Source organism: Denticeps clupeoides, chromosome 2 (genome assembly GCF_900700375.1).
Source record: "Denticeps clupeoides chromosome 2, fDenClu1.1, whole genome shotgun sequence".
In the NCBI taxonomy this organism is placed as follows: Eukaryota; Metazoa; Chordata; class Actinopteri; order Clupeiformes; family Denticipitidae; genus Denticeps; species Denticeps clupeoides.
In genome coordinates this window covers 5,820,630-5,841,792 of record NC_041708.1, presented here as the reverse complement: position 1 = coordinate 5,841,792, position 21,163 = coordinate 5,820,630, and the positions used below count along the sequence as shown (strand labels likewise).

The 21,163-nt window shown below is 40.6% G+C and overlaps 3 protein-coding genes across 4 annotated transcripts; 1 reads left to right on the top strand and 2 right to left on the bottom strand.

Moving 5' to 3' along the window:
* Positions 1 to 1,164: 1,164 nt before the first annotated feature.
* Positions 1,165 to 8,568, top strand: slc16a12b (solute carrier family 16 member 12b). Of its 2 annotated transcripts, XM_028969871.1 has the most exons (7): positions 1,165 to 1,281; positions 2,767 to 3,010; positions 4,404 to 4,507; positions 5,952 to 6,095; positions 6,174 to 6,735; positions 7,058 to 7,317; positions 8,031 to 8,568. In XM_028969871.1, the coding sequence occupies exons 2-7, from the start codon at positions 2,901 to 2,903 to the stop codon at positions 8,243 to 8,245; spliced, it is 1,395 nt and encodes a 464-aa protein (XP_028825704.1). In that variant the 5' UTR covers positions 1,165 to 1,281; positions 2,767 to 2,900; the 3' UTR covers positions 8,246 to 8,568. The 2 variants fall into 2 exon arrangements, with proteins under 2 accessions (XP_028825704.1, XP_028825703.1); XM_028969870.1 differs by having other exon boundaries at positions 5,952 to 6,735.
* A 3,667-nt stretch (positions 8,569 to 12,235) lies between these two features.
* Positions 12,236 to 13,889, bottom strand: LOC114768093 (interferon-induced protein with tetratricopeptide repeats 1B-like). The gene is made up of 2 exons (XM_028960199.1): positions 13,855 to 13,889; positions 12,236 to 13,760 (listed from the first exon to the last, which is right to left on the bottom strand). Exons 1-2 carry the CDS (start codon positions 13,857 to 13,859, stop codon positions 12,236 to 12,238), a joined length of 1,530 nt encoding a protein of 509 aa, XP_028816032.1. The 5' UTR covers positions 13,860 to 13,889.
* A 4,639-nt stretch (positions 13,890 to 18,528) lies between these two features.
* Positions 18,529 to 19,950, bottom strand: LOC114768087 (interferon-induced protein with tetratricopeptide repeats 5-like). Its single transcript, XM_028960186.1, has 4 exons — positions 19,924 to 19,950; positions 19,721 to 19,829; positions 19,568 to 19,651; positions 18,529 to 19,524 (listed from the first exon to the last, which is right to left on the bottom strand). The coding sequence occupies exons 1-4, from the start codon at positions 19,926 to 19,928 to the stop codon at positions 18,529 to 18,531; spliced, it is 1,194 nt and encodes a 397-aa protein (XP_028816019.1). The 5' UTR covers positions 19,929 to 19,950.
* Between the last annotated feature and the right edge of the window lie 1,213 nt (positions 19,951 to 21,163).

Genomic DNA, 21,163 nt, shown 5'->3' with positions numbered 1-21,163 from the left:
ACTTTTATTAATAGCACAGGATGTGCAGGGTGTATGAAAGCACAGGGTGTGCTGGGACAGTGCAGCTTTTTTTTTCTTTTTTTTTTAAGAGTGGCACATTCTGTACATATCATCTTTTACCTGACAGTTGAAACAAAGATTTTAAATGATTTTAAATTACAGTTCACACAGCTCCTACGGAATATTGTTTGTACTACACAGTATTAAAATGTCATTTAATTGATCTGTCATAGACTAGGCTCAGTCATTATACATACAATGCATTTTAACGTAATATAAAGAAAGTATGTATAATACTTTACTATTTACTCTGCGTGTCCCTAAAGTTGTCCTCCTCCCAGTTGGTGAATTATTTATTGCCTTCCAAAAAAAAAAATTCCTAATGCCACTCCTAACTTTGACAAAACATTTTTAAAAAAGCATTTGTATTGAACCATTGTTATACTGTATGTACAGTACAGGCCAAAAGTTTGGACCCACCTTCTCATTCAATGTGTTTTATTTATTTTCATGACCATTTACGTTGGTAGATTCTCACTGAAGGCATCAAAACTATGAATGAACACATGTGTAGTTATGTACAAAAATGTGTAAAAACTGAAAACATGTTTTATATTCTAGCTTCTTAGCTCTGATTTCTGCTTTGCACACTCTTGCCATTCTCTCTTCAAGAGGTCGTCACCTGAAAGGGTTTTCCAACAGTCTTGAAGGAGTTCACAGAGGTGTTTAGCACTTGTTGGCCCCTTTGCCTTCACTCTGCAGCCCAGCTCTCCCCAAACCATCTGGATTGGGTTCAGGTCCGGTGACTGTGGAGGCCAGGTCTCCACTTTTTGTTAAGTACATAACTCCACATGTGTTCATTCATATTTTTGATGCCTTCAGTGAGAATCTACCAATGTAAATAAATGGTCATGAAAATAGAGGAAACACATTGAATGAGAAGGTGTGTCCAAACGTCTGGCCTGTACTGTATATATGTCAATAATACTGGATTAAGAGGAATTTTTTTTATTTTTGAGGTTCAGCTCACAAGAGAACCGATTTACCCTCATATGCCTCGAAACGCCAGCGAACTTCGGGCATCAAACTTCTTAGAAAAAAATTGCATAATACCCCTCCACGTGTTGGGAGGAGTGTTGGGGGGAGGGGGGGGGGTGCGTTCGTCGGTCCCGCGCGTGCACGCGCGCCCTGTCGCGCGCGGCGGCGGAAAAGTCGAGGCGCGCCAGTGATGGACCTCGAGCGCGGAGGAGCCGTGCCAGAGCCCCAGACGTTCTGAACGTGGTGAGTGTTTCCTTCGCGTGCGGGCTGGCGCACAATCTGCTTTATTTACAATACTTTTTTTTTTTTTTTTTTTTTGCAAAAAAAAAAAAAAAAAAAATTATAATAAATGCGAACAATTTGCGCAAAACGCGAGCACATTTCGTGTTTGGAGCATTACTGTTCCAGATCCTCAGGTTGCTCCTAGCGACGTATTCGGTGGCGGCAGCACAGCGAGCTGAGAAAGAACGGTGCGAAAACATCTGTCGCAACTGGCCGATAAGATAACAACAAAAAAGAAAAGAAAAAAAAGAAGAAGAAGAAGAAGAGGAAAAACTGAGCGCACGGGTAACGGTAACAGGACGGTAACGGAGAGCACGGAAAACAAGAAAGGACCCCCACCGCCAGCCCCTCTCTGCCCCCTTCTCCCCCACCAAAACAGGGCACAGCGGCCACGTGTGGGCCAACCGTAGCCGGAAAACCGACTCTCGGCGCTTCGAATCTTTTCGTTCGAATCTTTGCGGAGCCGGACGGCGTTTCCGAATGCATCAAAATGAACAAGGACCGATTCCAGAAATATCGTTTATATTCACCACTTCTTCTTTAAAAAAAAAAAAAAAAAAGTGTTGTAGAAACAGGCATAGGGCCGACAAGGTAGAGTTGCTAGAGTTGTTTTTCCCCCGTAACACCAAAACTAGGGGCTGAAAAGAAGCCATCTGGTCACATGACATGTACTTTATCTTATCCAATGCAAAATCGGCAACCAACAACATTCATAAGTTGCAATTTACGTGAATTTTTATCAGTCATGAAAGAAAGAGAAGTGAATCAGGTTTACAGAGAACTGTTTCCGAAGTGGCACTGGACGCAGTGCTAGTTGCTAAGTGTGCAGATTGTCCTCAGAATTACATAAATTGAACAAATAAGGACAAACAGCTGTATTATTTATCAAAAATACCACTCTCTTTCGTTTCCCCTAATACTTTCTGTCTTCCACATGATTTTTTAAATAGTTTTAAATGGGAGGAGCTTAATGATTGACAGCTCTCATGCACACTGCTTCCTCACTCTTGACGAATTAAGCGGCCATTAAATCACTGAAGATGGTGCTTCTTTCTTCTTTAATCTATTTCTTTGTGTAAATCCTGAAGACGCCAGTTAATCCAGTTTGAAAATAGTGCCCACAATGTCATCGTGAAGATGATATTAAAGATGCAATTTCCCACAGTAGAAAAGGACCCTGATATGCACGTTCAAATCAGGCTTTTTTGCACAGCGTTTCAAATATTCCAATCTTCCCACCCTGTGAATGAATTCTGAATAAATATAGAAGTGTATGCGCTGCTGTAGGTGTGCTGATGGTGCAGTAATGAGGGGAAACGCCAGCACGCATTTAAACTTTAACACGTCTGCTATTCGTAACTCTGTTAAATACAAACTTGACCCGGTAAAGAAGGCCTTTAATGTGCCGAGTTCTCCCCCTCATGCCTGATGCCCTGCACGTTTCAGAGTTACTGAGTGGCCTCCTCATCCAGACCAGGGCGCCTCGCCGTACGCCCTTGACGACTTGTGAAACTGGATAAAGAGGACGGGGGTCTCCTCGCAGTGGTTTGCGGCAAGAGGAAGTGGCCAGAGGAGTGTCCATGTCTCCGGAAAAGAAGACGCCGGGGGTCCTTCCTCCGGACGGGGGCTGGGGATGGATGATCGTGGCTGGCTGCTTTGTGGTCACTGTGTGCACCCGTGCAGTTACGAGGTAAGCGTGGCACTGCCGGCATTATTTATCACCCAGCCTATAAATAGATTTAATTGCAATCGGGTTAATTGCAAGTCTTATGGCGACCTCACAGCTATTTTACATTTTACGCACATCCCAAGCATTCCCGAACGTAACTACGCCTCAAGCCTCAAGGCTGTGGAGGGCAGTGTCTAAAACCCATTTTTAGATACTGTAAGCAGGGTCGCCTCCGGCGCTGCGGTATTGATCAGCCTGATGGTGCAATTCTGCAGTGCTCAGGACGTTTCGTGCACAGATACTGCTGGGGTGTTGTTTTGAGGTCATATTACTATGTTAAGGGTCTTGACCAATGTTTGCCCGAGAACAAGTTTGCTTAAGTTATGTGCAGCTTTGGATTCTGCCGGCACACTGGCCAGGTCAGGTTACATACATCGTGCTGCCTGGTAAACAGCTTATGTTTCTTCCTTCGGCTGAAACAATGCCCCAGTCAGCCATGATCTGCCGTCCAACATTTACTTCCGAGTAGAAATGTTGTTTCTGGTATGTTCAATGTGATCGCTTCATCGTATAAATTTCGTATTTTGTTTGTCTGCTGAGATGTGCCCACGGTACATACTGTACGGATGTAAAGACAAAAGACCAGTCAGCGCGTTGGTTAATGTACTGGACAATCATTTGTGTGGATAAAGAAAAAAAAAAAGTGCTGAGCTAATGAGGGGGGTTAGTAGGTCAGATATGCCGAACAGAAAAAACAGGTTCCGCGTAAAGCAGGCGCCGAGATGAATGAGATGTTTCAAGTTTCGGTCATGCAACACCCATGTCCACGCTGAGCTGTCCAGACGCAGCAGGGATGTGGATATACGTGGATGGCGGATGCCGGTGGTAGTAACATTGCCTACCAACCAGAAGGCCCCAATGTCACAGGTTCAAACCCCACTTTCCACCATTGTGTCCCTGAGCAAGACACTTAACCCTGAGTGTCTCCAATGGGACTGTCCCTGTAAATACTGATTGTAAGTCCGCTACAATGACGTAAATGTTGAGGCAGGGCAAAACCATAAGAGCCTTATCATTTGACGGCGTGAGTGCGTATTCCAGCAATAGCAAGCCGACGGACTCATGCTCATCCCCGTGCGAGTGTTCCCTAGTTAGTCATTAGCGGCGTGCGAGTAATTGCCTGTCCTGCTCCGAGTGATCTGACCCCGCGATCGTGTCCTCCGCTGCATGTTTGTACAGGTGCGAATCCAGCCTGCTGCACGCTTCTCACCCAAAGGGCTTTCGGGCCATGTACAGATTCACAGATGATTTACCAGCAGCTGTGTGCCGTAGTAGCCATATCATTTGCATTGCTAATTCTTTGAAGTTTTTGAATGTTTTTTTTTTTTTTTTCCCCCTTTTTTTCCAACTCCAGGTGCATCTCCATATTTTTCACTGAGTTCCAGCTGTACTTTGCACGGGACTATTCAGGCACTGCGTGGATACACTCACTGGTAGACTGTACGACCATGCTGTGCGGTACGGAACAGTTTCTCCTTGTTGACAGTTACTTGTGATTCCTTTATGCCACTGTGAGGGTGCAGACTTTTGCCAATAAGTGCAATTGCCGTTTGGTATTGGAAGTTCATTCAAAAACGAACCAAAAAAATGGCTTCACATTTGCTTAGTTTGGTGTAGAGGAGTAGACGTGCTGGGGGCAGAATTTGCAGCAGGGTGACTAGTGACTAGGGTCTTGAGTAGCTGAACCCCAGCCAACAAAGCAAGGCAAAATTGTGAGCTCCATTTTCCCCTCGCACCAGACGTTAGGTGCACCTTGTCAGCCTTCACTTGAGGAAATCGTGTAGCCAAAATCTGTAGCATGCAGAAACGAACCGCCAATATGCACAACAGGCACAGCGGTGACAGTAAAGATAATTGTTCATTGTAATCTGGAGTATCGTGTGCTGCTGAACGCGTGTGCAGTACGAGCTGCAAGCAGCAGGGAGCCGGTTCCGTGGCCGGCCCCGATGGCCCCTGGGAAGGCAGCAACACACAGCGAACATCTTGAAAGAAGCATGTCCATGTCACAGCGCTGTGACCCTGTTTGTTTACACGTCTCTTGGCGATATCTAATATTACAGCGCAGAGGGTTTGAAAGGAGAACCTCGAGTCACCAAAAGGCCTTTTCTCCACTTGGACAGGGGTGGGAAGTGCAGACATGCAGAATTTGCACCAAGGCTGTCACCGGTGATGTGAACTGTTGATAATTAACTAAATTGAACATAGTCTATGCATTGTAAAACATTTATTGAAGACATGCATATGAGCGATAGAGTTGCAGGGGTCAGTACTGTTCACGCAGTCCTTTCTGCAATATCTGGAATGGACTGGACGTTGAGTCCGTTTTTGGAGAGCCGGTATGCATCATGCACCAACACCTGACATGGCTGGGGCTAGATGTACATACACATTTGCAAGTTTCAGACTGTGAACTAGTTCTTTTTTGGTCAAAATAAAAGTCTTTTTAATTACGATGTGTATAATACGTATATATCATGATATGTGTTGACATTAGACTGTAACTATACGTTAACCGAGACAAAAATTGCAAATGAAACCCCCACAATCTACAGCTCCCCAATGCAACAAATCTCTTTTGTGTTTCACAAAAGAAAATGCATGTTAAATTGTGAAACCATTATTCTTTTAGTTAGTAAGTTAAGGAAAATGTTTTTAATATATATTAAGAGTTTTATTTTTTTGCTGATGTGTGGTATTGTCTTGGCGAAGTATATTTATGTTGTATTGTATGTAACTATGTTGTTGAATGCAATGGATTTGTGTTGATCTGTAATGGACTAGATTGTTTTTTTAATCAATTTCATGCTTAATACTTAACTATTCTTTTTTTTATATTATCTGTAAAGAGTTTTATGGATTTAAAAAGAGCAAACAAATCTTTATTGATGGTATTTTTGAACAGCTCCTCTGGGCAGTTTCATTGGGAACAGGCTCTCCTGTCGCGTGGCTGTGATGTTAGGCGGCTTTCTGTCCTCCGTCGGCCTGGTGTTGAGTTCCTTTGCCACTAGTCTGGAGTATCTATACCTAACTCTTGGGGTCCTGACAGGTGAGTCCTCTATGAATCATTGTGACAGAAAATCTCTTTTGTACGCTTCTGTTAGATCCCACTCCTCTTCTGTGGCAGGTGTGGGCTTTGCTCTCTGCTATACTCCTGCCATTGCCATGGTGGGGGTGTACTTCTCTGAGAGGAAGGCCCTGGCTTACGGCATTGCCATGTCTGGCAGCGGCATTGGAACGTTTATCCTGGCCCCCGTGGTGCAGATACTGATTGAGCACTACTCGTGGCGAGGGGCGCTGCTCATCCTGGGGGGCTTTGTGTCCAACCTGTGCGTGTGCGGCGCTCTGCTCCGGCCCATAACTCTCAGAGTGGGAGAAGCATGCCCCCTGACTGTCGATCCCGAGTGCGGAAAGCAGCTACCAGCGGAAGGGGACTGCCGGGGAACAACGCTGCGCTCCTCCTGCCTCCAGTCCATGCAAGACTACCGCTTTCTGCTCATGCCTAAGTTCTTGATGCTGGCCGTCTCCTTCGTCTTCCTAGCCAGTGGTTGCAGCCTGCCGTTTGTCTACCTTGTGCCATATGCTTTGGATGTCGGCGTGAGTCACCATCAGGCAGCCTTCCTCATGTCCATCCTCGGTGTCATTGACATTGTGGGAAACATCACCTTTGGCTGGTTGACTGACCAGAGGTAGCTATCACTTCTTTTTTACTTTACATAAATGCATTGGCGAATAGCACAAAAATATTGGAGCTTTTACTATATGCACTACTGGCAATATAATTCCACCATGTGGAATGAGCGACTTCCGTTCACATTATAGAGTAAGACCTGAGAGGGTTATCCTGGTAAATAATTAGTAGGTTAAGCCATAGACCTACTAATAGAAGCAGTCATGTTTGTCACTAGACCTCGCGCTCCGACTAAACCACTGCTTAGGCTGAAGAAACGATAGTTTGCAATGAAAGATTATTCCATGAATCAGTTTTTTTCTCTGCGCTGCATTTCCCAGGTGGCTGAAGAAGCATCGGAGCCTCTGTTACATCTTTGCCGTGGGACTGGAGGGCCTGTGTTGCCTCTTCATCCCTCTTTTACGTACCTTCTCCCTCCTCATACCCTTTTCTGTGCTCTACGGGTACTTTGACGGGGCATATGTGGCACTAATTCCTGTGGTCACCTCGGATGTGGTCGGAACAATGTACCTTTCCTCTGCACTGGGAGTCGTGTATTTCCTGCACGCCGTTCCATATCTGGTCAGCCCACCCATTGGAGGTAATGAGCAATATTCATCCAAAACTTTATTAAGATGTTATGGCACTATACACACCTTTTTATATCTTATACATTATTTTTCTATTTTAAATACTAGGAGAATCATAGATGATTTTTTTTTGCATTTCTATAGAAAGCCCTTTTCAATAAACTGGATATAATGTCAATAAATACCCGGTATAATGAAATAATAATGCTCTCCTGTGTATTTGCTTGATGCTAATCTTTATACTAAGAGAATAAGATATGCAAATATTTGTGTTCTATTCTTTGTAATTTCTTTTACATTTCTATTTCAATGGAAAGCCCATTAAACCAGGAATCATGGCAAAAAATAAGACAGTAATAATTCTGTGCTGTGTGTTTGCTTGATGCTAATCTTTATGCTAAGGAAGGAGGATTATGCAGTAGGTGTGGCTGTTAGCTGTTCAGCGAATTCTCCACTTTTCTTAATCTTCCGAAAGGGTAACTGACTACTGACATATGCTACTGTTCATAAATTACAGCCACACCTCACATGAAAAAGTGGAAAAACTAGTAGTGTCTGATATTTATTGCAGTGCATGTAGCCAAGATAGCTTAGCACAGCTAGCATTAATAAACTGGACAAAACAGTATATAAAATTAAAAGGCATATTCTATAGAAGGACATATTATATTGCACATTTTGTGTGTAAATATACATGGGCGTACCAATTCTGCTCCTTCTGCAGGGTGGCTGGTGGACACGACGGGAACCTACACGGCTACTTTCTTCCTGAGTGGGTTCGCTCTGATCTCCAGTTCACTGCTCCTCTTTACAGCAAAAGCGATCGGCCATTTCATCAGGAGGCACACGGACCACCGAAACAAACAGCCCATCGTTGGCCAAGCGGACATTTACATTTCCAAAAAGCACATGCTTGGCATGAACAATGCAATGTCATAACAGTGGGCTTCTTAAATTGTGTTGGGGGGGTTGTTTGTTTTGTTAAAACTGTATTTTACTGTTGTCGAGAATGATTACGATGATCATAGGCTAGCGTTGTAAGTTCTTATTCAAAAACATTTTGCTTTTGAATGAAAAGCTCAAAAGGACGGTTTTTAAACCAGACTTTATCCAGATGCACATTGCATCAGAGGACAACACTGTTCAAAGGTTTTGTCCTTGTGTATCATATCACACAAATGGTAAATTCACATTTATGTGCTGAAGTATGGATAACAAGTATGTTGTTTGCTGATACATAATAAAAGGTCTCATGATTTGAAGCCTTTGTAGAAATCTAATTATAGCGACTTCTGCAAACATTCCCAACTTTCTAGTAGCTGATGGTTTTACAGTAAAACAGCTCCATCTGCTGGTATTTTACTGTTTACATACCTCTGTAAACATTTTTCTAGGGGGTTATTAGAACCTGGTCCACACCATGAGTGATGAGAACCTGGACACTGGTGGAACTTTAATCAAATTCAGTATTGAACCACAACAGATCATTTGATTATTTTAATAATAATTTAATTATACTACAAAATACCATAACACATAAAGAGCCCCGATTCGTGTCATGCGAAGTTATAGGCAGCAATTTATTGTCCTGAACGGCACAGGTCTGATAAATGTTTAGCAGTTAATTTTTAAGATGTATGTGCTACAGAATGTATTTAGGGTAATTAAATGTCATTAGACTTATCACAGAACAGTAATTTCATTTATGCTCAGGGCATTAATGTTTATGGATGAAACCAAGGCCTCAGAAGCCTTAACCTTTACATTTACAGCATTTATCAGATGCCCTTATCCAGAGCGACTTACAATCAGTAGTTACAGGGACAGTCCCCCCCTGGAGCAACTCAGGGTTAAGTGTCTTGCTCAGGGACACAATGGTAGTAAGTGGGGTTTGATCCTGATTCACCACCCTGTCAATACCTTCTTCACAGCATGCTCCATGTGGTACAAAAAGCTGGCTAAATGGGCTCAAAGACTAATTTGTGGCCTATTTATATGTCATTTTACTCAAATAATAATTAAAAGCATTTTACAGTACAGTTGTGGCCAATGTTTTGAGAAAGACACAAATACTTGTTTTCACAAAGGTTTCTGCTTCTGTTTTTATTATGGCAATTTGTATATACTCTAGAATGTTATAAAGTGCGATCAGATGAATTGCAATGTCCCTCTGCAATGTCCCTCTGCACTGCACTGTCCAATACCTCCAAATATGGACAGATGCTCTTTACTACACGTTGGACTTCTCAACCTCTATAACTGTAGGACTTTTTCTTTTATTGGACAAATCATCACCAACCCTGCACTGACACCACTTGCAGGCTCACTCTACCCTGGAAGGGGGTCCCTCTCTGGATCTCTTCTTCCAAAGGTTTCTTCCTTTCTTCTTATCTCTCACCTAGAGCTTTTTTGTGTGGAGATTTTCTTTGTGTGCAGAAGGGTCAAGTGTCGGGGTGTCAATTGTAGGGCCTGTCAAAGCCCATTGAGACATATTGCATGTGATTATGGGCTATATAAGAAATAAATTGTGTTGTTGTTGATGTTCTGGTTTGATCTCTAGGGATTTTTAAAATTATCCTTGACTTTCATAGTATTTGGGCCCAATGTTCATCAGGCTCCAACCTTTCTCACCATGCATTGCTGCTCTGGTGTCTTGGTTTAGAAAGAGCTCCTTGTCCTCCTAGTTACCAAGGTGATGGTGGACCCAAGACAAACAGACAACTTGTGGTGTCTGCAATGCCTTCCTCGTGGCCATTATCGGGGTTGCACTGGTGCCCTCTGGCGGTTCTGCAGGCAAATGACAGCCATTCTCCACTCCCCACGTAAAGTGGCATTCCAAATTTTTCAGATTCATTTGCACCACTGCATCAATAAATGAAATCATAATTATTACAAATCGCAATGTAATATTACAATGATCAATGCATTCCAAAATAATATTTCTGATTTTTCCTTTCCTCTTCCTCCTCTTCTTGGCCAGATTAGAACAGGTTTTAAAAAGCTGTAAAGCCAAACACTGTTTAAATAGTATTCTGTCCTCATATGAGAACAAAACCAGTTCTCTTGTCTGCCGATCATCATTTCAGAGTAAAAATGGTGTTGAATCATCAATCATGTGAAAATAAAAACTGAAACTAACATTCACATTTTATTTTAATTTTCTCTGATCTTAGCTTGGGATGAGTTATTGATATTGAATGTTCAGAATGTACAGATATTGAATATGCAACAATGGACTTCCAATCTGCAAACATCTTTGGCATGGATAGTTAAAATTCAGTTGTGCAACCTTTACTTTACTGTCACAATTTTACTTTCCGGAAGCAGGACATCATGAAAAAAGGATTTTATTATGAAGGACAATAAAACCAGGCTTTCACTTTTCAAACATGCCAGTATGACTGGAATTGTACTAAATCAAACAACAACAATAATAATATACAACAATGATGACAGAAACCCGTTGTTTTCTTAAATGATCTTTAAATACTCTCTTAAAGCCAATGATTGTTCATGTATTTTGTCTATTTTAATAGCTGCCAATGGAATAGTGATATTGCAAACGTCAGTGCAAAAACTGTTTGTATTATTACATTTAATGAGTTAAATGTTTATATATGACGGGGGATTCACTGTGGACCACAGAATTACAGGTGACCATTTGAACAAATCCAGATGAACATTTTCAGTTCAATGTCATGCACTGACTTAAATCTCCAAATCAATTTTCAAAGTAAATCAAGAGTAACGTCTTTTACACTTTTTTGAGTGTTTTCTTGCATATAATTTAACAGCCAGTTGGTCTCCATTCCATCATTTCCCAGCACTAGCAGGGCTCAGCATACTGTGCATGTGTCAAATTATCACATTTTTGCATGCATAAATAAAGAAATAATGACGTCCTAAAAAAGATTAGATAAATTGTGTGTTTGCAGCTCAAGAGGTCTTTCATGAAAATCAAGAATAAAAAATCTCACAAAAACAAATTTTAAATGAGAAAAAAAAATTACGTCTTCAAGAACTCCTCTAAATAGAAGTAAAGTAACAGAAAAGGATCTGAAAATGTGTAAGTGTGCTAAAACACTTGTTTTTCATGTCAGTGACAACATCTACTACAAGAAGAACTGATCAAAAATTCATGATTTGTTCTTCTCTTCAAAATCCATTATCAGTTTAATCCTGTGTCCTGTTCACTAGGAGAGCAGCCTCTGCTGACTTTGCTTGTTCTGTTGTTCTTACTGAGGTACCTGCTTGGGACGTAAGTTGTCTGTTATGGACACATTGCTTTAACTGGATAAGAACACTAATGCTACTAAGTTGTGCTTGTGTTTCTCACAGGCGCGGCCTAGCAGTTATGGAAGCGGCCCTGTAATGAGAAGGTTGCCGGTTTGAATCCTGATCCGCCAAAGTGCCATTGAGGTGCCACTGAGCAAAGCACCGTCTCGTTGGTGGGGTTTGGGAGTTGTTGTCTGCATCACTGTGCACGTTATATGATATACTTCCAGAATAAAAATCCTTATTTGCAAAGTTAAAGAACATGGCTGTAACTAAATAGTGTTAAGTTGACTCATATATTAAGGTGACTGGTCGAGGATCTGCCTCCAGTAAAGAGTGTCGTTGCTTTAATATGGAAACATGATCCATTAAAATTCATTACATTTTTATTCCTGTTACATTTCCTTCAGGTTGTAAAGCTTTTTTAACAAAAAGAAAAATGATGACTCAGCAAAGAAAAATTAATCAGCAAAACAGTTGGATAATGATAAATCTAGATAAACATATTTCTGAGAATTCTCATACATTAACAGATTTGGATTATATTCATACATATTGTAATTCAGAGGATAATTTAATATATATAGCTAAGTATAATAGATTTTTACACAGAACTAGTATGATCAATATTTCTGAATAGAGGTACATCACAAGTTAATTTTTTGGCTGAATTCGCTTTTTATCCTCAGCAGTTAGAAAAGCCTTAATCGCTTTACCCTTTTGACCGCCCTTGGTTTCGGCTATGTTTTCGAGTAGTTTCCTAACTTTTTTCCTTTCTTCGCTGTATACATGTATCTTGTAGGCCTCTTTGTACTGCTCCACAGATCTGTCCTCATCATTCCACTTGAAAAATAGGAACTTCCCATAGATGAAGTGACAGTGCTGCTTATCCTTCTCCCTAAGTTGATATGCTCTGATCAGGTCGGTGAAGATTTTCTCTGCCCTCGGTAGCTGATTGTCCTCAGCATACGCCTCGGCCAAGTTCATCATGGCGTATGTGTTTGAGGGGTCCAGCCTGACAGCCTCTGACAGGAACCGAATGCACTCCTTCATATCAGCTGCAGCTTCATCTCTCCTCCAAGACATTATCAGCTGCACGTATTTCTTCTTGTAGCAGAGACCTGCTTTTAGATTCAGGATGTCAGAATTCGGATTCTGGGCAAGTGCCTTTTTGAAGATATCGACTGCCATCTGTAGCTGATGGTCCTCAGCATACGCCTCGGCCAAGTTCATCATGGCGTATGTGTTTGAGGGGTCCAGTCTGACAGCCTCTGACAGGAACCGGATGCACTCCTTCACATCAGCTGCAGCTTCATCTCTCCTCCCAGACATTATCAGCTGCACGTATTTCTCCTTGTAGCAAAGACCTGCTTTGTGATTCAGGAAGGCAGAAGTCGGAGTTTGAACGAGTGCACTTTTAATCATCTCTAATGATTCCTCAGGTGAACATTTTTTTAAATAATTAACCACATAGTCATTAATGTTTTTGTCATTAGGAGACAGAGACAAGGCCTTTAGGACTAATTCACGAGATTCCTGTGTTTTTTTTACAGCTAAGAGGGTCATGGCTTCTGTAAAATCAGGATACAGAGCCAATGTTTTCTTTAGCTGTTTCACTGCTGCACTGTCTTCTGGCTGAATTTCATATTCCGTATCTAGATCCTCCATTCTGTACAAGACGACTCCATAACCCATATTGTAGGACTGGTGTTCTGGTTTGATCTCCAGGGCTTTTTCAAAACTTTCCTTGGCTCTTTCATAGTATTTGGGCCCCATCTTCATCAGGCTCCAACCTTTCTCACCATGCACTGCTGGTCTGGTGTCTTGGCGTATGCTTTTCACTTGGTTTAGATAGAACTCCTTGTTCTCCTGGTTACCAAGGTGATTGTGGATCCAGGCCAAACTGGAATAGGTGACAACGAAGTCAGCCTCGTCACGCTTGTCCTTCTTTAAAGCATCTTCAGCTTTGTGGAGGTAATCTAATGCTGCCTCATCATCACCCTTCAGGTGAGACACAAAAGCCAAAATGTGGAAATATGTGGCATGGTAACGAATTGGTGAGACACTAACCCTATGCAGGTGGTTTTTTAGGAGTGTGTCAAGGTCTTTCATGTCACTTTTCTCCACTCCCCACGTAAAGAGGCATTCCAACTCTTTCATCTGGGATTCATTAGTTCCACTGCATCAAGAAATATAATAGTAATAATTACAAATTGAAATTTAAGAATAACAATGATAATGCAGTCTTATATTATATTGAACAGGGTACTTACTCCATTTCCAGTTTTCCTCCTCTTCTTTTCTTGGCCAGATCAGAACAGGTTTTAAAAATCTGTAATGCCAAACCCTATTTAAATAGTTCCCTGCCCTTTGATTAGAACAAATCCGGTTCTCCTGTCTGCCAATCATCATCACTGAATAGAAAATGGTGTTGCTTCATCGATCATGTGAAAATAAAAACTGAAACTAACATTCACATTTTATTTTCATTTTCTCTGATCTTAGCTTGGGATGATCTGTTGATATTAAATGTTCAGAATGTGCAGTCATGGCAAAATGTTTTGAGAATGACACAAATACTGGTTTCTGCTTCAATGTTTATAGGTCTTTTTGTCAGTTGTTTCCGTGGTGTATTAAAGTATAATTACATGCATTTTATGGGAGATGGTGCTTGTTGGCCTTTCTTGGTTCTTAATGTGATGGTGGATCCAGGCAAAGCTGGAATAAGTGACGATGAATAAGTCAGTCTCATCACTCTTGTCCTACATTTTACATTTACATTTACAGCATTTATCAGACACTTACCCAGAGCGACTTACAATCAGTTTTTACAGGGACAGTCCCCCCTGGAGCAACTTAAGGTTAAGTGTCTTGCTCAGGGACACAATGGCAGTAAGTGGGATTTGAACCCGGGTCTTCTGGTTCACAGGCGAGTGTCTGACCCACTAGGCTACTACCACCTTACCACCTGTTCTCCTTTAAAGCCTCTTCAGCCTTGCAGAGGTACTCAAGGGCCATCTTAGTTTCTCCTTCCAGGTGAAGCACAAATGCCAAAATGCTGAAATATGTGTCTTGGTAATGAAGAGGTGATTGTTGAACTTTTTCCAAGAGGTTTTGGTGGATTTTCTGTGGCTTCCTGAATCAATTTCCACTTGTCACGTATAAAGGCACTCCAGCCCGTCCAGCTCAAGGGCCAATTTTGTCACTGTAAGTAATGGTATTGACATCAGCGATAACTATACAAGTTAAGCATCATTTCACTGCGCTAAATCTTGTATGGAAAATTAGCACCATGTTTGCAACAGAGAGAAAATAGTAATAATTAAAAAAAATTAAATGGGTAATTTCACAACCACTCTAAACAACACACGCTCAGTTTTTTCAGCAGGTACAAAGACGCAATAGAAAGATCAACATTGTGTTTCTCTGGTCCACATCACTGTGTAAAAAAGAAAAAAAGGAAGCGGCCCTGCAGGTTCTGTGGTTTTGATGTGGAGCACTCTAGGCTAGTCACTGTGGAATGTTCTTTTAAATTTAACAATAAGGGAAACCTAAACCGGAAAAACGAAACTTAAATCTTCGTCTAAAAGTATTTGCGCACAGTCTGCCAGAAGGGATGTAATTTGCATCAATAGCTTCACACCACAATCAACAGAGTACCTTTAAACTGAAAATAAGTACATCTCACAACAGTAAAGCAGAGGTTGTTATCGTAAAAAAGAAGAAAAGGATGTCCAAGTTTAAAAGATTTCTAAATGTGTGTGTTAATATTGAAAACATAATATTTGCAAACATCAAACGTCACCACCTCATACAGTCCATACAGTCACTGCAACTGGTATTACTGAGAAATATTTTAATAAAGGATAGTTATTACTGATAAAATGCAGTAATTGTTATTGGTCGCTGCACCAGGAGACAGGAACTTTTAACCTGCGCAAAACTCTATTAACTTTACCTCATTTTTATCATTGCATGGTGGAGGTTGCATGATGCAGACCCTGGAAGGGCGTCCCTCTCTGTTTCACTCTTCCCCAAGGTTTCTTCCTTTTTTTTCTCTCTCCTAGAGTTTTTGTGTGTGTGGAGTTTTTCCTTGTATGCAGAAGGGTCTAGTGTGGTGGGTGTCAACTGTAGGGCTTGTCAAAGCCCATTGAGACATATGTGAGCCCATTGAGACATTTTATGTGATTTTGGTCTATGTAAGAAATAAATGTTTTTGTAGTTGTGATTATGGGCTATATAAGAAATTAATGTTGTTGTTGTTGTTGTTGTTGATGTTCTGGTTGGATCTCTAAATTTATCCTAGACTTTCATAGTATTTGGGCCCCATGTTCATCCTGCTCCAACCTTTCTCACCATGCTGCTCTGGTGTATTGATTTAGAAAGAGCTCCTTGTCCTCCTAGTTACCAAGGTGATGGTGGACCCAAGACAAACAGAAAGTAAAGTAAAGTAAAGTAACTTATGGTGTCTGCAATGTCTTCCTCGTGGCCATTATCGGAATTGCACTGGTGCCCTCTGGCGGTTCTGCAGGAAAATGACAGCCATGACAGTGTCTTTTTCTCCACTCCTCACTAAAGTGGAATTCCAAATCTTTCAGATTCATTTGCACCATTTTATTTCAGATTCATTTGCAATGAAATCATTATAATTACAAACCGAAATGTAATATTACAATAATCAATGCATTCCAAACTGATATTTTCGATTTTTCCTTTCCTCTTCCTCCTCTTCTAGGCCAGATCAGAACAGGTTTTAAAAAGCTGTAAAGCCAAACACTGTTTATATAGTATTCTGTCCTCATATGTCTGCCGATCATCATTTCAGAGTAAAAATTGTGTTGAATCATCAATCGTGTGAAAATAACAACTGAAACTAACATTCACATTTTATTTTCATTTTCTCTGATCTTAGCTTGGGATGAGTTATTGATATTGAATTTTCAGAATGTACAGATATTGAACATGCAACAATAAACTTCATGTTTCCAATCTGCAAACATCTTTGGCATGGATTGTTAAAATTTAGTTGTGCAACCTTTACTTTACTGTCACGACTTTACTGTCCAAGGAAGAAAAATGCACAGAAGCAGGACATCATGAAAAAGAGATTTTATTATTAAGGACAATAAAACCAGGCACGATGGCCGAAAAGGAAAATGAATGAATGAAAAGAAAGCCTAAGGCGTGCGTCGATTGCCAGGAACAGAAACCAGGTACGTCACGGTCCACATTAATGGTTCTTATGGAGTCCTGATCTATCAAGCCTAGTTGGTTTCATCTGGGATGGACCAGGACTCCATAATCAGGTGCAGGAGAACCTACTGTGACGGCCCCATGGTCCTGGGAGTCACAACTACCTTTACATGACATTAGAGAAAATGTAATTATCGACAGAAAACTCACTTTTCAAACATGCCAGTGTGACTGAAATTGTTCTAAATCAAACAACAACAATAATAATATACAACAATGATGACAGAAACCAGTTGTTTTCTTAAATGATCTTTAAATACTCTCTTGAAGCCAATGATTGTTAATGCATTTTGTCTATTTTAATAGTTGCCAATGGAATAGTGATATTGCAAACGTCAGTGCAAAAACTGTTTGTATTATTACATTTAATAAGTTTCTTATATTACATATTAAGGGGGATTCACTGTGGACCACAGAATTACAGGTGACCATTTGAACAAATTTTGTGTGTTTTCCTGCATATAATTTAACAGCTAGTTGGTCCGCATTCCATCATTTCCCAGCACTAGCAGGGCTCAGCATACTGTGCAAGTGTCAAATTATCACATTTTCGCATGCATAAATAAAGAAATAATAACATTCTAAAAAAGATTAGATAAATTGTGTGTTTGCAGCTAAAGAGGTCTTTCATGAAAATAAAGAATAAAAATTCTCACAAAAACAAAACCTAAAATTGAAAAAAATGTACGTCTTCAAGAACTCCTCTAAATAGAGGTAAAGTAACAGTGTGCTATTATTGTAAAACGCTTTTTTTCACCTCAGTGTCCATTCAGTGACAACATCTACTACAAGAAGAACTGATCAAAAATGCATGACTTGGTTTTCTCTTCAAAATCCATTATCAGCTCAATCCTGTGTCCTGTTCACTAGGAGAGCAGCCTCTGCTGACTTTGCTTGTTCTGAGGTACCTGCTTTGGACGTAAGTTTGGACACATTGCTTTAACTGGATAAGAACACTAAAGCTACTAAGTTGTGCTTGTGTTTCTCACAGGGGCGGCCTAGCAGTTATGGAAGCGGCCCTGTAATGAGAAGGTTACCGGTTTGAATCCTGATCCGTCAAAGTGCCATTGAGGTGCCACTGAGCAAAGCACCGTCCCGTCGGTGGGGTTTGGAAGTTGTTGTTTGCATCACTATACACGTTATGTGATATACTTAGTCAGCCTCTGCTGACTTTGCTTGTTCTGTTGTTCTTATTGAGGTACCTGCTTTGGACGTAAGTTGTCTGTTATGGACATATTGCTATATACTTCCAGAATAAAAATCCTTATTTGCAAAGTTAAAGAACACGGCTGTAGCTAAATAGTGTTAAGGGGATTCATGTATTACATTTACATTTGTATGTATGTAGGTGACTAGTCGATGGATCAGCCTCTGGTAAAGATTTTGGTTGCTTTAATATGGAAACATGATCAATTAAAATTCATTACATTTTTATTCTTGTTACATTTCCTTCAGGTTGTAAAGCTTTTTTAACAACAAGAAAAATTATGAATCAGCAAAGAAAAATGAATCAGCAAAACAGTTGGATAATGATAAATCTGGATAAAAATATTTCTGAGAATTCTCATACATTTACAGATTTGGATTATATTCACACATATTGTAATTCAGATAATGATTTTATATATATATATAGCGTATAAATAGATTTTTATACAGAACTAGTATGATCAATATTTCTGAATAGAGGTACATTACAAGTTAACTTTTTGGCTGAATTCACTTGCAAGGTCATCTCCTTTGTTGGACTTTTCATCCTCAGCAGCCAGAAAAGCCCAAATCTCATTGGACATTTGACCATGCTTGCGTGTGGCTACTTGTCTGAGTCTTTCTCCAGCTTTTTTCCTGTCTCCGCTGTATACCTGTATCTTGTACGCCTCTTTGTACTGCTCCACAGATCTGTCCTCATCATTCCTCTTGAAATATAGGAACCTCCCATAGATGAAGTGACAGTGCTGCTTATCCTTCTCCCCTAGTTGACCTTCTTGGATCAGGTTGGTGAAGATTTCCTCTGCCCTCTGCAGCTGTTGGTCCTCAGCATACGCCTCGGCCAAGTTCATCATGGCGTTTGTGTTTGAGGGGTCCAGTCTGACAGCCTCTGACAGGAACCGAATGCACTTCTTTACATAAGCTGCAGCTTCATCTCTCCTCCCAGACTTTATCAGCTGCACGTATTTCTCCTTGTAGCAGACGCCTACTTCGTAGTAGTTAGAAGTTGGAGTTTGAACAAGTGCACTTTTAATCATCTCTAATGATTCCTCAGGAGAACATTTTTTTATATAGTGAACCAAATATTTCTTAATGTGTTTCTCATTAGGAGACAGAGACAAGGCCTTTAGGACTAGTTCACAAGATTCCTGTGTTTTTTTTACAGCTAAGAGGGTCATGGCTTCTGTAAAATCAGGATACAGAGCCAAGGTTTTCCTCAGCTGTTTCACTGCTGCACTGTCTTCTGGCTGAATTTCATGTTCCTTATCTAGATCCTCCATTCTGTACAAGACGACTCCATAACCCATATTGTAGGACAGGTGTTCTGGTTTGATCTCCAGGGCTTTTTCAAAACTTTCCTTGGATTTTTCATAGTATTTGGGTCCCATCTTCATCAGGCTCCAACCTTTCTCACCATGCACTGCTGGTCTGGTGTCTTCACTTATGCTTTTCACTTGGTTTAGATAGAACTCCTTGTCCTCCTGGTTACCAAGGTGATTGTGGATCCAAACTGGAATACGTGACAACGAAGTCAGCCTCGTCACGCTTGTCCTTCTTTAAAGCATCTTCAGCTTTGTGGAGGTAATCTAATGCTGCCTCATCATCACCCTTCAGGTGAGACACAAATGCCAATATGTGGAAATATGTGGCATGGTAACGAATTGGTGTGATACTAACCCTATGCAGGTGGTTTTTTAGGAGTGTGTCAAGGTCTTTCATGTCACTTTTCTCCACTCCCCACGTAAAGAGGCATTCCAACTCTTTCATCTGAGATTCATTATTTCCACTGCATCAAGAAATATAATAGTAATAATTACAAATCGAAATTTAATAATAACAATGATAATGAAGTCTTAAATTATATTGAACAGGGTACTTACTCCATTTCCACTTTTCCTCCTCTTCTTTTCTTGGCCAGATCAGAACAGGTTTTAAAAAGCTGTAAAGCCAAACCCTATTTAAATAGTTCCCTGCCCTTTGATTAGAACAAATCCAGTTCTCCTGTCTGCCAATCATCATCACTGAATAGAAAATGGTGTTGCTTCATCGATCATGTGAAAATAAAAACTGAAACTAACATTCCCATTTTATTTTCATTTCCTCTGATCATAGCTTGGGATGATCTGTTGATATTGAATGTTCAGAATGTGCAGTCATGGCAAAATATTTTGAGAATGCCACAAATACTAGTTTCTGCTTCAGTGTATTGGTTTCTGCTTCAGTGTATTAATGTATAATTAACGCATTTTATGGGAGATTGTCCTGGTGCTTGTTGGCCTTTCTTGTACACCCTGAAGCCTTCTTCACAACACTTGAAGCTCTCTCCTTAAAGTTTTTGATGACCCAATAAATGGTTGATTTAGTAGCAGCAATATCCTTGTATGTGAAGCCCTTTTTATGCAACAAAATGATGACTGTACGTGATTCCTTGCAGTTAACCGTGGTTAACAGAGGAAGAACAATGATTTCAAGCATGACCCTGTTTTTAAAGCATCCAGTCTGCTATTCTAACTCAATTACTTTGCAATTAATCTGATCGTTCTTCTTAAAAACCTGGAGTATATGTAAATTGCCATAATAAAAACAGAAGCTGCAATTTTTGGAAAAACAGCATTCGTGTCATTTTCAAAACTTTTGGCCACGACTGTATGCAACAATGCAACAATGAACTTCATGTTTCCAATCTGCAAACACCATTGGCCTGGATAGTTAAAATTTAGTTGTGCAACCTTTACTTTACTGTCACAACTTTACTGTCCAAGGGGGGAAATGAGCTGAAGCAGGACATCATGAAATAGGGATTTTATTAGGAAGGGCAAAAAAGCCAGGCATGATGGCCAAAAAGGAAAATGAGAGAAAATGAACCATAAAACATGTGGTGATTGCTAGGAACAGAAACATAAACCAGGTATGTTATGGTCCACATTAATGTGGAAGCATAAGGTGACACATATGGAGTCCTTAAAAATAAAATAAAGTGAATAAAGTGAAGTGATTGTCACTTGTGATATACAGCAGCACAGCACACGGTGCACACGGTGAAATTTGTCCTCTGAATTGAACCCATCAACCTGAGTGAGCAGTGGGCAGCCATGACAGCTGCATGTATTTCTTCTTGTA